We start from the raw sequence: 16,688 nt of genomic DNA, 5'->3' as shown, positions 1-16,688 counted from the left end.
CCAATAGATGGTGAGGTTGGCTATGATGTGGAATGCTTTAACACCTTTATCCTAAAGGTCACAGGAAGATTTAGAAGGATAGGAATAGGAAATTTGGCCAGACCAGATAGAGAAAGGCATTTCAGGTTTCTGCAGCCAAGGAGACAAATCCAGGAAACCCAGAAAAGACTTTTCTTGATCACCCCTTCAATCACCATTGAGGGCTGTGATTGCAGACTTTGTACAAGGGACTTAAATACCCCCCAGTTTCTATCATAAGTCGTGTGCATGAGCCTGTGGACCAGCTTCCACAGAGAACATTCAATAGACCATGGGAAGTGCTTGAGTTCAATTCTTTTTTTTTTTTTTTTTTGAGACAGTCTTGCTCTGTTGACCCAGCCAGAATGCAGTGGCATCATCATAGCTCACTGCAACCTCAAACTCCTGGGCTCAAGCCATCCTCCTGCCTCAGCCTCCTGAGTAGCTGGGACTACATACATGGGCGTGCCACCACGCTGCCTGGCTAATTTTTTCTATTTTTTTATAGAGATGGAGTCTCACTCTTGCTCAGGTTGTCTCCAACTTTTGACCTCAAGCTATCTTTCCATCTCGGCCTCCCAGGGTGCAAGGATTACAGGTGTGAGCCACCGCACCCAGCCCTGAGTTCAGTTGTTAATGTCATTGCCTTGTTGGCTGGCCCTCCCCAGCAGGTTCCCACTCCTCTACTCCTCTACTCAGGTGGGACTTCTCACCCAGGGCCACAGGTGCCCACAGGCGTGAAAGGTGCTTATTCCACTTCATTCCTGTCATCCTATTTCTAGAATTCTAGAGTGTCAAAGATGTCATTGGTTAATCCCTGACTTAGCAAGAGAATAGAAGTGAGATCAAGTGACTTGCCCAAGACGCTGCCCCAATACAAAGCTCTTTGCCTACATTTTTTTTCTGTCCAACTCCCCAGACTCTGCCCTCCTTACTAGTTTCCCCTCAAGACCTTCATCTTCAAAGGTTTAGAGTATGTATTGTCAAAATCTATATATCTTAATTACATATTCTCTGGTATTGCTCCCTGTTGCTTTCCATGGGTGCCTTGACTTCCCACCTAGATGCTGAGTCATTTGAGCACAGGGCCAGGTCACATACACCAGGGCTTCTCAAACGTTCATGTGCAAATGAATCACCCAGGGATCTTGTAAAAATGCAGACTCTGATTCAGAAGGTCTGGGGCAGAGCCCGAGACTCTGCTCTGCATTCCTAACAAATTCCCTCGTAGTGGTGCCATGCTGCTGGCCCAGCACAGCACTCATTAACTCACTGGGTGCTCTCCTCCTTTAGAAACCGTGTAGAAGTCCATTTTTCTCTGCTAGACATTGGTTTTCCCTGTCTGTATCATGTTAAAGGGATAATAATAGTTTGTCTTTGTTATGGGCAGGCAGTGTAGTGTGGCAGGTTAAAGTATGAACTTTGGGCTACTCAATAAAAAGCTAACAGCCATCAAGTACTTACTATGTGTTTGGCCCTGGAATGAATACTTTATATGTACTACTAGGTTTAATTTTTTCTTTTCTTTTCTTTTTTTTTTTTTTTTTTTTTGAGACAGGGTCTCACTCTTTTGCCCAGGCTGGAGTGCACTGGGACAATCATAGCTCACTGTAGCCTTGAACTCCTGGGCTCAGGCAATCCTCCTGCCCTGGCCTCCCAAAGTGCTGGGAGTACAGGCATAAGCCACCACACCCTGCTAATTTAATCTTTTGACAGAAAAACATCAAGTAAAAACAAACAAAAAAGACCATTGTGTTATGCTTGGGTTTTCAGAAAATAAGTGTTAATTTTCTAAGTGATTTCTCTTTCTGTAAGCCTACTGAGCTTCTATAGATTTTGAATACAGGCCTCCTTTAAGAAAAGCTTAGTAAGTTTCCTGCTAGGATTTTTATGTCAGATGATAGTTTAAAAATCATGGCTGATTTTTCACAATAACCACTGTTTTATGCCTTATGCAATTATATGGAACATGTTTCAAAAGACTTTGAATAAACAAAGTGTTTAACTTGCATAACTCAAAGAAATAAATTATGAATTTATTAATATAAAATTATAATTTTTATCTTCTGGATTTCAGGAACTCAAGGATAGTAAGTTTGGCCAAAGCAAGAAGGCTTGAGACTTCTTTAAATTTCAAGATCTGATTAGTGAGCATTTTGTTAATTAAAAATTGATTTTCATTCTCAAAAGGAAAACTCATATTTCTGATCTGCTTTTTCTTTCTTTTTTTTTGAGACAGAGTCTGGCTCTGTTGCCCGGGCTAGGGTGCCATGGCCTCAGCCTAGCTCACAGCAATCTCAAACTCCTGGGCTCAAGCAATCCTTCTGCCTCAGCCTCCTGCATAGCTGGGACTACAGGCATGCGCCACCATGCCCAGCTAATTTTTTCTATATATTTTTTATTATTTTTTTTGAAACAGAGTCTCACTTTGTTGCCCAGGCTAGAGTGAGTGCCGTGGTGTCAGCCTAGCTCACAGCAACCTCAAACTCCTGGGCTCAAGCAATTCTGCTGCCTCAGCCTCCGGAGTAGCTAGGACTACAGGCATGCACCACCATGCCCAGCTAATTTTTTCTATATATATTAGTTGGCCAATTAATTTCTTTTTTTATTTATAGTAGAAACGGGGTCTCGCTCTTGCTCAGGCTGGTTTCGAACTCCTGACCTCGAGCAATTCGCCCACCTCGGCCTCCCAGAGAGCTAGGATTACAGGCGTGAGCCACCGCGCCCAGCCCCGACGTGTATTTTTCTTAAGAGGAATGTGTGTGTATGTATGTATGCATGTATATATCTTTACAATAAATCTTTAACTTAAGTACTGTTCTTCCCATTTTGAGGGTATGGAAAATGAGGCTCCGTAAGATTAAATGGCTTGCCCACTATTGCACTGCTACTAGGGGCTGACCCAGGATAAATCCAATTCTGTTCCTAAAGCCCACCTTTATTTTTAACCTTTTTTTTTGTTGTTTTTGAGACAGAGTCTCGCTCTGCTGCCCAGGATAGAGTGCAGTGGCGTCATCATTACTCACTGCAACCTCAAACTCCTGAGCTCAAGTGATCCGCCTGGCTCAGCCTCCTGACTAGCTGGGACTGCAGACTCCACCAACATGCTCTGCTAATTTTTTTTCTCTTTTTCAGTAGAGATGGGTTCTTGCTTTTGCTCAGGCCGGTCTCAAACTCCTGAGCTCAAGTGATCCTCACGCCTCAGCCTACCAGAGTGCTAGGATTACAGGTGTGAGCCACTGCACCCGGCCTATTTTTTTTAACATTTTATTTTGAAAAATTAAAAACCTATGGAAAAGTTTCAAGAACAATATAAGGAACACCCATATACTTTTCAGATTCACCAGTTGTTACCATTTCCCACATTTGCAAAGCCCCCATTCTTAATCACTGTACCATTTATAAGGTACATTATGTTCTCAGGATGGGCCATAGGCTCTCTCTTTAATTTCTTCATCTGTGCACAGGCCTTAGAGAGTTAAAAAAAGAAATAAATTCTTAATCTCTAAGGGTATAAAAATATTTACATGGAATGTTTTAAAAATGAGATTAAATGAAATAATGTATTTATTCTTTCAGCAAATGTTTATTGAGCTCCTACCATCCTGAGATAAGTACCAAGCATTGTTCTAGGCCTAGACAAAGCAAGACAGCACAATCCACATCCTCGTAGAACTTATAGTCAGAGGTGGATAGGCACACCAGGTAATTTCAGGAGCTCTAAAAACTGGAGAGGAGACAGTACCTTTAGACAGTACCTTTAGAGTGGTCTGGGAAGGCTTCCTGGAGGAGGTGAACTCTGACCTGAATCTTCTCCCATGAAAAGGAGTGAACAATGCAAAGATAGCAGTCCAACCTACCCAGAATGAGTGCTGAATATTTCTTTGTCCAACCTGGCAAGAGAGATTGAGGGCTTTCCTTTTGTGGAGATTGTTTTAAAAAGAGGCCGGGCACGGTGGCTCATGCCTGTAATCCTAGCACTCTGGGAGGCCGAGGCAGGAGGATCGCTCAAGGTCAGGAGTTCAAAACCAGCCTGAGCATGAGCTAGACCCTGTCTACTAAAAATACAAAGAAATTAATTGGCCAACTAAAAATATATGGAAAAAATTAGCTGGGCATAGAGGTGATGCCTGTAGTCCCAGCTACTTGGGAGGCTGAGGCAGAAGGATTGCTTGAGCCCAGGAGTTTGAGGTTGCTGTGAGCTAGGCTGATGCCACAGCACTCTAGCCCAGGCAACAGAGTGAGACTCTGTCTCAAAAAAACCCCCCCAAAAAAACAAAAAAGAGAGCACACACTCTCAAATAGACCAGACATGAATCTAACAAAAGACAGTCCAGGCTGGGCCAGCTAATTTTTCAGAGTCTATTCTATAGCTTTGCATATCTTAATTCTTCATAGAGTGCTGCAAGCATGGATTTAAAAAATGATCTTTATAAAAATGCCTTGAATTCCTTGGCAATTATTTCCTTTTAAGCTTGTAACTTTTAATATTAATAAACTACTTTTTGAACTAATGGTAGTAGTTGCTGTCCAAGGAAGTCTGATCTGTGTTTCTGAAATCTCAATAATCTTTTGTTTCTAATTCAGAAATTGGATGAAGACTTGCATCAGCAAATTGCAAGGGAAATGAACCTCTCTGAAACTGCTTTTATCAGAAAACTGCACCCATCAGATAACTTTACGGAAAGTAAATATGCATAATTTTTATTTTTTACTATCCTTGAATGGCACTAGAATTTATTTTTTAGGTGGGGGAATGATATTTAAGGGAAATGCCCATTTATTACTTGCATGCAGTAGTAGACAGAGGAGGACATTCTGATTTGAGTTTCCGTTGGGGGGGGGGGTGAACCTGAATGTGTCTGTTGCAGACCTAGCACCAGGGACCCCTAGGGTGCTTGCCTAGCCTTCACTCCTCGTTTTGCGGCATGTTCCGGCTATTAATCCTGCTAGCGCAATATTTAGGAAAGAAGCATCAAACGACAAGTTTGCGACCTGCTTGCGTGGGAATGATCTTGTCTCCCTTTGACTTTCCCTCCTCTGAAGGTTCCTGCTTCGGACTAAGGTGGTTTACGCCGGTGAGCGAAGTCCCACTCTGTGGCCACGCCACCCTGGCTTCTGCAGCTGTGCTGTTTCACAAAATAAGTAATATGACTTTCCTTGTTGGACCTATCGCTTAGAAAATAGCAAATATTAAAAAAAAAAATTCTCACTCTGAATGATCGAAGTGACTGGTATAAAGACATTGCAGAGTTTATTTCATGTAATTCATGATGTAGAAACAAAAAGAGCAACCCTTCTATAACACTTTGGCCTTTCAGGGAATGTGCTGGTATCATTGGAAAGCCACGGTCAGAATGCCCTTTCGTTTTAAATAGGAGATCTCTGGTCCTTGTGACCAACACTGCAGGGGAGCTTACACGGGCGGAATGGTCATCTCACATGATGTGATTTCAGGGGACCGAAAGGCACGCACTTTGTTCCAAGTATTTCCCCACACCCATCATTGAAATTCATTCCTGGGCCCCAGCTGTATACGTTTACCTTAAGAGGAGTTGCAGCACCTTAATCTTAGCTGCATTTAGTTTAATGGACAAAGATCAGGGCTTTGTGGGAATGGGACAGAGGAGACGAAAGCAGCCACAAACAAGCATAGACAACAAACAAGGAAATAAACAGGATGATATGACAGAGAGTCACCAGGGGAGTTGGAAAGGAAGGTGCTTGGGGGAGATGGTAAGGGGAGGTGCTGCAGGGCAAACGCCCCTGTAGGAGGAACTGGAGGGAGGAATAGTCTTGGGCTCAGTGTTGGTAGGGAAGCAAAGAAAGCAAGATTGAACAGATGGAGAAGTTGTACCGCAAATTAGTAGTAACAAAGAAGGGCCTACACCAAACCCACGGTGAACTCTGAAGCTGGGAATGTCTTCACCTAGGGCAGTTCCAAATTAGAGGCAGAGGACCTGTCCCCAAGGCCTTGAAAAGATGCTATGACTTTAGGCAAGGTAGCTCTATTTAGCCAAGGGCAATTCCCAGATAGGGACTCAGCCGAGAGCTGTGGGCCACCACAGCAGCAGGATCAGGGATAGGTGTAGGGGAAGCAGGCAAGGCCTCAGGTTGCACCCGAGAGGAAGTACCAGCTTATATTTTGCACCCTGTGGGACTGCCTTGCCTCACCTAGTCCCAGCCCTGAGGTGGGGGGTTGGGTGTAGAATCTGGATAACAGCACCCTCTAGAGAAGGAGGCCTTTGGGCTGAAGAATAAGATGACGTCTGGGCAAAGAGCTAGAGTGCCAGGAGATCCCAGGCAGAGGCGGGGCAAAGGCAGAGCCCCTGGGTGTGCCCTGGAGGGCCTGAGCTTCCTGAGGGTGGGCCTGCGGGGCAGGAGATGAAGTTGAGAGTTAGGTCTAGGTGCTGCTGTTCCATAATCCAATATACACTTAAAAAACATGATCTTGGTCTCTGTGGATAGGATATAAGAGAGAAGACAAGCAAACATTCTGAAATGTTGGGGAACTCAATCCTGAAAAATAGATTTTACTGGAGTTGGACTGAGTGAAACTCTTGTGAAAACGGGACCCCACATGGGTTGGTATGATGCTAAGGTTTGGAATAATAATCCCTGGGACTGCCCGACCCCCCATAGGGCTGTTTTAAGGTTTGATGAGATAACATGAAAAAATGCTTTGTAAACAATGTTTTACACCGATTATAACGAGAAAAACTAAGCTTTGGGTTTGAGAATGTCAGTTTTATGCTCAATGGAAGGTAATAAGCCAAATCGCTTCACCTTTGAGATATGGTTTAAGTTTTATAGAAATATTATGGGGAGAAAAAATTAGATCACAAGTCTTTTTTACTAAAAATGTTATACACACTGATAAGTGAGCCAAGTTGTGTCGGTAACATGAAGTGCCATCAGCATTTATGGTGCATTTTTTTTTTTGAGACAGAATCTCACTTTGTTGCCCAGGCTAGAGTGAGTGCCGTGGTGTCAGCCTAGCTCACAGCAACCTCAAACTCCTGGGCTCAAGTAGTCCTACTGCCTCAGCCTCCCGAGTAGCTGGGACTACAGGCATGCGCCACCATGCCAGGCTAATTTTTCTATATATATTAGTTGGCCAATTAATTTCTTTCTATTTATGGTAGAGATGGGGTCTCACTCAGGCTGGTTTCGAACTCCTGACCTTGAGTAATACGCCCGCCTCGGCCTCCCAGAGTGCTAGGATTACAGGCGTGAGCCACCGCACCCAGCCTATGATTCATTCTTTAAATCAATTTTTTTTTTTTTTTTGAGACAGAGTCTCACTTTGTTGCCTAGGCTAGAGTGAGTGCCGTGGCGTCAGCCTAGCTCACAGCAACCTCAGACTCCTGGGCTCAAGCGATCCTTCTGTCTCAGCCTCCCAAGTAGCTGGGACTACAGGCATGCGCCACCATGCCCGGCTAATTTTTTCTATATATATTAGTTGGCCAATTAGTTTCTTTCTATTTATAGTAGAGACGGGGTCTCGCTCTTGCTCAGGCTGGTTTTGAACTCCCGACCTCGAGCAATCCGCCCGCCTCAGCCTCCCAGAGAGCTAGGACTACAGGCGTGAGCCACCGCGCCCGGCCTAAATCAATTTTTTTATGTATAGCTGAGTTTGTTTAGGATAAACTTGATTTGTTTCATATAAGATGATATTTACAACTTATATGTTTTATTTGTCACCCCCTTGGCATATTTTAGACTAGAAGAGTTTATGACTCTAAAGTTATGGTTGCTGGATATTTTTTTTTTTTTTTTGAGACGGAGTCTACTTTTGTTGCCCAAGCTAGAGTGCTGTGGCCTCAGCTTAGCTCACAACAACCTCAAACTCCTGGGCTCAAGCGATCTACCATGTCCGGCTAATTATATATGTATATATATATATATATATATATATATATATATATATATATATATATATATATTTAGTTGTCCAATTAATTTCTTTCTATTTATAGTAGAGACGGGATCTCGCTCTTGCTTAGGCTGGTTTTGAACTCTTGATCTTGAGCAATCTACCCACCTCAGCCTCCCAGAGTGCTAGGATTATAGGCATGAGTCACTGCCCCCGGCCAATATTTTAAAATCTGCATTAGAAAACATTATAACAGCCCTATGAGGTAGGTTTAATTATTGACTTCATTTTATACATGAAGAAACTGAGGTTTAAGGGAGTCCAGTATTTCGTTCAAGGGCACAGTAATTAGGTGGTAAGGAGCTGGGATTCGAAGCCTTTCAGCATCATGCCACATCCAATCAGTTATGTTCTTGTTTCTCGAGTTAGAATCCACTGGGGGTTTTCCCCACTCTAAACCTCAGCAGCTCAAACCTGGGCCCCATCATAGGAAAGGAGGGCAATGCCAGAAATCTAAGGCAATGAAAAGGTGATTGGAATAGGAGATGAAATGCAAATATTTAACAAAGTTTATTTTCTGTGTCTTGATTGCGTTTTTTTTTTTGGCCAGAAAACGTGAACAGCACTCTAACGTTTGTCACTCTGAGTGGGGAACTAAAGGCCAGAAGAGCAGAGGATGATATTGTCTTGGACTTTCCTCTTTATCCAGCCCACCCCCAGGTCAGCTCTTTCTGATTATTGCCATAAACTGTGTACAACCGACAGCTCACCTGTTTTACAATGATTTTTGTCTTTTTTTTTTTTTTTTTTTTTTTTTACCCCATCTAGGACTTCCATGAAGTAGAGGACTTGATAAAGGTCAGTGAAAAGAATCAAACCTGAGCTTATTATATGAGTTGGTCATTTGTTATTGTTTGGACACAAAGATTCAGGATCCTTTGGTCCCCAGAGATAGGCTTTATACCAGTATAAATGTTACAGTAGTTCAGGTTTGAATTTTAATGTTCAGTCTATTTGGTGAGAAGCTTAAAAAGTTTTCCTTGACTCTTAGTTGTCCGTGCTAGCCTCTGTGGGTGCGGGGAGGAGAGACTGTTGTATGGCAGATGACAGCAAAAGAACTGGAAGGAGGTGGCGGGGAAGAGGGAGAGTAGGAAGCATAAGTCTCTGGGAGGAGAGCAGCCCCTAGGAAATGAAGGGGTGTGGAATTTCTGTCCTCCTCTAGCTAGAAGGGGAGGAGTGGGTCCGGGGCACGGCCATACAAGTTTGGGCATGAAAGTTGGGGATTTCTGGCAGAAAAAGGTCATTCCACAAAATCCATACAAACAAGGTTGAGGGGAAGAATGGAAACTGCCTGGCAGCTTCCAGTGCCCCCAATTTCTGTGGTGGAGGGTGGGACTGGGGTGGGAGGGCTGTGCTTTGACAGAGGAGACCAGGAAAACATGGATACCTCAACAGAGGAGATAAGATACATAGCCTGGCCTCCTCATGGGGTCTATGTGGGTGTGGCGCTTGATAATGACGATGATGATGATGATGATGACGATAACATTTTTGAGAGTCTGCTCTGTGCAGGGCCACATGCCAAACATTTCACTTGCATTATCTCATTTAATTCTCCATGTTACCCTGTGAGGTGGGCAGTACAATTGTCCCAAGGAGGTTCTAGAGAGCTGAGCAGCCCTGCATGACCAGGTGCTAGTGTTCTGAGAAGAGGGAGCCCGGATCAGCACCAGGGCAAGGGCTGCTTTGAGAACAACGCTTCTGTGAAATGGTCTGTTGTGGGTACCACTGCAGTGTTTACCTGTGACTTTTCAATTGCAGCGTTTATAATCTCTTTAGTGTTTTGCTTTATCTAAGTTTCTAAAGAGTATAAACAAGGATCACAGATCCTGATTTTACACTTTGCCCCACCCATGGCTTGAGTTTCTGGAGACATGCCAATTTATAAATGAACTGCTTTAAGCATGTTGGTAAGAAAGTGGAAAATGCTCATAATATCAATTCCATCTGTAGTTTTTAAAAAGAAAAAAAAAATGCTCATAATGGTGGACTTTGTTCATGGAAGAAAGAATTAACCCAGCTAGTCTCTGTAAGCCTCTGGGTCACCATTTGCAATATGGGATAATGAAGGTGTTTTTTTTTTTGTTTTTTGTTTTTTTTATATCATGAGTGTTGTCATTTTGTGCTCTTTCCTAGAAACTAGCAATGAGATTCCCAGCTAAGAAATAAATTTTCAAATCCATATAGAGACCCATTCAGAGAAGGGCAGGGTTCGAGAGACCAAACAGCCCTGGAGAGCAGATGAGATCTGGCTGTTCTCATTTCTTGAGGGAGGGACATTAGTCAGCCCATGGTCACAGAGGCAGAAAGCCCAGGTAACACCCAAGGCAGGGGGAGTTCTGGCTGTGGGAACTTGAACATCTCCGTCGCTGATGGGGTTAGCAAACTTGAAACCACCCAATGACTGCCACACGACTGCCATGAATTGTCTTCTGCTGCCTGGCAGCTGCAGGTGGTGCTGAAGGATGACTAGGGCAGAGGTTGTCCCCTCATCATCTCCTGCAGTGCCTCTACCCATCCCCAAACAAACATGCAAGGAAACAAATGATGTTCTTGGATTTGAGCAAGATTGTGTGCAGTCTTAGTGCACCAAGGTATCTGGAGAAAATGTTATGTTACTGATCTGTAACATACAATCTCAATGAAAGTGGTGGCAAATAGAACAACATAAGAGGAGTCCTCTAGTCCCCACTTCCAATCAAATGGCCGGCTTGAGTCCTTGCCATGGAGAATGTTCTAGTTGCTACTGCAGGTACTCCACATATATTGCTTCATCTAATCCTCATAACAACCCTAAGGAGGTGGGCATGAAGCCCCCCTCTCTAAAGACAGTAGACAGTAGGGATTCAGAGCTTGAACTCCAGAGCCACTCAGAACTGGGTCAAAATGTGTGTGTGCGTGAGTGCATGTGTGTGTGTGTGTGTTTGTGTGATCTATGTGTGTGTGGTCTGTGTGTCTATGTGTGTGTTTGTAACATTTTTATGTATGTGTGCATATGACCCTGGACCTCTTTCTCTCTGGGGAAAATACCCATTTGAAGGAGTTGTGTGTGTTGAGCACGTAGTAGGCACTTGTGAGCAATGCTTATTTTGAGGCTCACAGAAGCCTCTTTGGTAGCCAGGAAACTGGGTATCCTTGGGCAACACCTTGAGCCCTGAAACTGAGCTAACACTCTTGGGGACTGGAGTTGATGGGTGTGCCCGGCTCACAGTGGACGCTCAGTGAGAGGTTTAAGAGGATCAAGGACTTGACCCAGAGTGTGCTCCTGAGGTTTTGGCCTGTCTCCACAGACTGCCATAGGTGACACCCTGGTCCAGGACATCCGCTATTCTCCAGACACCCGAAAGCTCCTGGTCCGACTCAGTGATACTTACGACAGGTAAGTTTTTTGGTTGTGTCAGCCCTTTGGGGAGGGCTGAGCACCCTGATTCATATCTCTGGCTTGGTCTGGCTGTGCTGTGTCCAGTCAAACCAGGATTTGTGCAGCCATAGTTCCTTTCCCCGTGGGAAGATATTACCACTTGTTCTTCCCTCTCCTGCTGGGCTGTTTGGGCAAGTGCGCCCTGTGCAGTGGGTGGGCTGTGAAATGGATTTGTCCTAATCCACCCTGTTTATGAATAAGGTCATTTCTGGAGAACCTGAAAGTGAACACGGGGAATCTGCTGCAAGTTGAAAACACAGGGAAGGTGAAAGGACTCATTCTTACCCTGAAAGGACAGCCTGGTGGGCAGACCCAAGCATTTGACTTTTACTCCAGATATTTTGCACCATGGGTTGGTGTGGCTGAAGACCCTGTAACAGGTACTTCTTACTTGAGTCCGGGAGAGTGTTAAACAATGCAAGAGGAGAATAACAAATAGTTATGTAAGTTGACCTTCATGTGACCTTCCAGGTAGCTTGGGTTTTGAGCTGCCTTTGTTTCCCTATGTCTTCCCCTTCCTGTCCATCTTTTGAAAGACACAAAATAAAGGAGGCAGGATAGCAGTCAGACAGCCTGGGTTTGCATTTCTGGCTTCCTACTCTTGACCTTGGGCAAGAAACTTAACTGTTAAAAGTCTCAGATCCCTTCTGTACAAAATGTGTATAATACCTCATAGGGTTATGTAAGCACAATGCATGTTAAGTGCTTAGTATGGTGCCTGGCACATGGTAGGTGCCCAATGGCTATTAGCTATTTTAATAATAACAATGAAACTGGCTCTGGGAGCCAACACTTCCAGAGCTTCCACTAGCTGGAAGAAGAGGGATGGAATTGAAGATGGGCAGAGATGTTGTTGTGCCTCCTGCTCTCATGATCAGTGGGCCAAGCAGCAAAGCACGGGAATGCTGATGGGGGAGGCCAGTGGGTGGGGTGGTGGCCAGCGACAAAGGAGGTGGGGCAGAGGCTTCAAGGCTCCTGTTCTGGTCAGGTGGCAGGCGTTGGATGGCTTAGTTATTCTCTGAGGAACAAAGTACATGACATTTAAAGCTTAGCAAACAAGCATTTTTAAAGACTCAGGAAAATGCCCGACAATATCCAAACAGTCCAACTTCCCCATGGAAGAGAAGTTCTGAGCACATGCACAACTGCTTCAAAAAGATTTTTTTTTCGAGAAAGAGTCTCACTGTATTGCCTGGGCTAGAGTGCCATGGCGTCACCCTAGCTTATAGCAACCTCAAACTCCTGGGCTCAAGTGATCCTCCTGCCTCAGCCTCCTGAGTAGCTGGGACTACAGGCATGTGCCACCATGCCCGGCTAATTTTTTCTATATATTTTTAGTTGTCCAGCTAATTTCTTTCTATTTTTAGTGGAGACAGGGTCTCACTTTTGCTCAGGCTGGCCTCCAACTTCTGAGCTCAAACGATCCACCCGCCTTGGCCTCCCAGAGTGCTAGGATTACAGGCGTGAGCCACCGCACCCCGGCCCACAGAGATTTTAACTGGCACAGAATGCATGTTTTTTTGTTTTCCTTTAATAATGCTTTTCTAGAGTATGAAGGTCTTAGGACTTCGACGACCTACCATCTGGGTGTGCTTAGGCCTGAGGAGTTTCTCAGGATATGGAACTTTCAGTGCTAAAACAGGGTGGTCTTGGACAACCCAGGAGGGTTGGTCACTCTACTTCTACTCTACATCCCATAACTCTCAATACGTTTTCCTGAAGTGAGGGGGAGGGGTTCCTCCTCATCCTTTTCTTCCTCAAAGACTTTAATGTCAGTTATTACTTTTACATTTTGTGTCTTCATTTTAATATCTAATCTCTGATCTGAACCTCTAGGGTACAATTATATAAAAAAACCACCCCATTATAAAGAAAGTTCTTCTGGTGGCAAAAGCCCAGGAATGTTGGCTCAGTGTAAATTTGGCCTTCTGTCAGAGTTCCCACCTTTCCTTGCATATGCCCTAGGAAGAAGTTGATACTTTCCCTGGGAGGATGTAGAAAGATTTATGTGAAGACCTTGACTTTCCTACCAAGGGCTCACAATGAGCTGGGAGACAAGACGAGAATTAAACCCTGCAGTTTAATTCGGCCTTAAGAAACTATAAGACATATTTGATGCATAATTTGGAAGAGCTTATCCGCAAATTCTGTGTTTTCCTTTCTATCTGCATTCATAATTCTACACTTTGCTGTGGCTCAGCCAATGTGATGATTAGGTGATCAGAGGTGTAGTCAAACTGAAAAATTGATTATAATTGCTTGTGAATTTACCACAAGGTTGCCGTGTTTTCTTTGTAATTTCTCTTAACTTTTCCCTTCTTTTAAGGGTCTGCGCACACTGTTCTCAGCAGCTACTGGTCCCAGGAGCTGGGGAAGAAAGAAATGCGTGGTAGGACAGCTCTTTTCCAATTTCTTTTTTGTTTGCCTAACTTTAAGCTCGTGTTCCTTTGCATATATACTATCCTTTTGAAAATGTAATGAAATGTTATGTATCATCCATGTGAAAATGAAAGGTTTTCACATTCCTTCACCCTTAAATATCCTCTACCCAAACATCTTCCACCTCTGCCTCCTCCAACACACAGGCTCTTCTGATACAGGAACTGCCCAATAAGTGTTTGTTGAATAAAATTGACTAGCTGTATAACTTTGGCCCAGAGAGATTATTTACGATGTGATTGGTTAAGACTGGATGATCACCAAGGCTCCTTACTGCTATTGCTAGTCACGGGATTGAATCGAACAAATTACTTCCAAACCAAGTCCCCTGGTGATTACTATATTGCTCAGGGATAGAGAAAGAGATGGCAGCCAAGGGAGGCTGCACTGCCCTGACGATCAAAGGAGTCTGACCCTACAGGACAGAAGCCTTACTTAGTGGAGGGTTAGGCTTCTGTGAGTCTGATTAGGAGAAAGCAGGGTGGCCGCTCGTTTTCCTCGGTGAGCCTAATTTTTCTCCTAAATTCCGAGCTCCCGGAAGGCTGACACCAAGCCTCTGTTGTTGGCCTGGCACATGTGGTTGCTTGAATATGTTGTGAGTGAACAAACTCCCTCTGTCTTATTTAGAGATGAGAAGATAGGCCCTTCTCAGGAGGGCCAAGACCACCCCTCTTCATCTTCTTAGACTTATTTTCACACACCCTTGCTTCCTCCTACAGAGAGCTGGGGAAGAAGCTGTGGGTGGGGTGTGTGTCTGAGGCATTATAGGAAGTCGCAGAGGAAGTGGCCCAGGAAAAGGCTCAGGGAGGGAAGATGTGGAGCTGTGTGTTCGTAGATCAAAATGAATTTGTGGCTTTCTCAGTCTTCTGGAGAACAGGGGTGGGAGTGGTAGTACCACAAACAGACGAAGGAAAAACTGACCCGGGAGAACCCAGGGTTTGTAGTAAGGAGTCTTTCACTATGTTCTGTTCATTTAAAAGGGTGAAAATGCTCTTAATTCGTGGCTTGTTCTGTGCTTGCTTTAGCCTTTCAGTGTTCCTGCCGAGGAGGAGAGCTGAAGGTTTCTCTGCGCCCAGGCGGCCGCGTGGACCTCAGGGGAGGTGCTGCTGTTGTTGTGGAGGGCACGCTGACAGCCTAGGGGTGCTTGTGCCGGGACGCTGTGTCTAGCCACCAAGCGTCTTCTGCATAAATGGACACGTAAGGGGCTGCCTTTGGCAAACTTGCATAGTAGTCCACTTAATCCTCGTGGTAAAAATATAAAAATGTCCCAAGATCTGCAGTTGGCAAAGGAAAGGAAGGAAGGAAGGAAGGAAGGAAGGAAGGAAGGAAGGAAGGAAGGAAGGAAGGAAGGAAGGAAGGAAGGAAGGGAGGGAAGGAAAATGAAGCCATGGTAATGGAGCTTTAATAATGATAATGAACTAATGGAGTTTTGGTTCCACCCATGAATGTATTTGAAAATTCAATTAACCAGTAACAAAGAATAATATTGTCACTTCATTGATTTTGGCTACCAATCAGGGAAGGAGGAATCTGTTTATGAGGAGTGAGATTAAATCATTTAAACTTAGGTGTGAGTACCTGATAGAATATTTTGCAGCCATTACAAAAGACCCGATAACTATGTGGAAATATTAAAAAAGGTGTCACGATATAATACTAAGAAATAAAAGCACGGTGCGCCATAAAGCCTTAGCAGTGGCATCTGTGTCTGTGGAAGTGATACGGATGACCGTGGGCCATGGAGATGCCAAGTGAGAACAGTTCACGTGTGGGGGGGAAGGTGGGAAGTCATTTTACTGTATCTAAAAAACTGTTGCTTTTGCTGTTGCCCTCTTGCACAATAACTAAAAATCAGGACAAAACCCAGAAAATTAAAACAAAACAGTGTTTATTAGGCTACTTCCATGGTAATAAAATTAAACACTAAAAGTAATGTAATCTCTTAATCTTCTTGATATGTGACTGTAGAATGATAAAAGGAATTCTTCTCTTACCTTAATGAGTTTTAACATAACTTTAAATTCCATGAAAGCTATAATATTGAATGCCTGTAGTTGACTTTGGTATGGGGACTTTGTCAAGTCATTGAGAGTGTTTGTGTAAGGTGGTGTCATTGATGGCTGTTCTCAGCCATCTTAAAAACTGCAAGCTGATAAGTTAGAAATTCCTTGTAGTGCCTTACATTTTTTCACCTTAATTGCTACCATGTTTCCTATTTTTATTTCTTTTCATTAAATCATGTACGAGTGAATTTATTATAGCAGCGGTCTTGTGTTTCTCCTGATTTGCAATAAAGTCAATAATTTACCAGCTTCAGTGTCTTAACTTAATGAGTAACCGGTGACCTTCCACAGACCTCACAAACGACCACAGCGTACCCATGGGTCGTGGTACCAAGGGCAAGAATCACTGGAGGGTTTTCACCAAGTGTGAGGTTCTCCCAGCCTGGGACTGAACTGTATGAATAATTTTATATAAATGCATAGTTGAAAGAGCTTGAATTTGATCTCTCAAATGTGTGCTAAGCTCTTAATGGATATTTTTGGGAAACAATTCCCTGAGATGACTCTGTATTATTCTTTTTTGCAGGAAAGATGCTATCTGTAGCACCTGATTTGACTTTTCATCCTGTATTTTCAAACCATATATTCACTTGTATAAATGACTTTTTTGAAACTGTCCATTTGACAATGGACAATTGAGTCAATATAGGCAGAACAACTGATTATGGTTACTGTGTGTATTCAGTCGGCCTACTCAGCGCAGTCACGCACCCATGTGTAAGAAGTAGCCACCAGGGAAGCAGGGCAGAGGCAGGACAAGCACCCCTGAATAGATAAACAAGACACCCACTTATCTTTATATAAATATACT

At 43.8% G+C, this 16,688-nt stretch overlaps 1 protein-coding gene across 2 annotated transcripts in view; it reads left to right on the top strand.

The window, feature by feature from the left end:
- The window catches only part of PBLD (phenazine biosynthesis like protein domain containing), a 47,904-nt gene extending 31,778 nt beyond the window's left edge, over window positions 1-16,126 (top strand). The window contains exons 3-10 of one of the 2 annotated variants that reach the window (XM_012762690.3): window positions 4,606-4,705; window positions 5,065-5,163; window positions 8,505-8,614; window positions 8,723-8,752; window positions 11,245-11,333; window positions 11,577-11,755; window positions 13,702-13,764; window positions 14,840-16,126. In XM_012762690.3, the coding sequence (XP_012618144.1) occupies window positions 4,606-4,705; window positions 5,065-5,163; window positions 8,505-8,614; window positions 8,723-8,752; window positions 11,245-11,333; window positions 11,577-11,755; window positions 13,702-13,764; window positions 14,840-14,952 (783 nt within the window). In that variant the 3' untranslated portion in view covers window positions 14,953-16,126. The remainder of the gene's footprint in view (window positions 1-4,605; window positions 4,706-5,064; window positions 5,164-8,504; window positions 8,615-8,722; window positions 8,753-11,244; window positions 11,334-11,576; window positions 11,756-13,701; window positions 13,765-14,839) is intronic. The other variant, XM_076010044.1, reaches the window with a different exon arrangement.
- Window positions 16,127-16,688: the final 562 nt, after the last annotated feature.

This window comes from Microcebus murinus, chromosome 14 (genome assembly GCF_040939455.1).
Source record: "Microcebus murinus isolate Inina chromosome 14, M.murinus_Inina_mat1.0, whole genome shotgun sequence".
NCBI classification, from domain to species: Eukaryota; Metazoa; Chordata; class Mammalia; order Primates; family Cheirogaleidae; genus Microcebus; species Microcebus murinus.
This window is presented reverse-complemented; position numbering and strand designations above follow the sequence as displayed.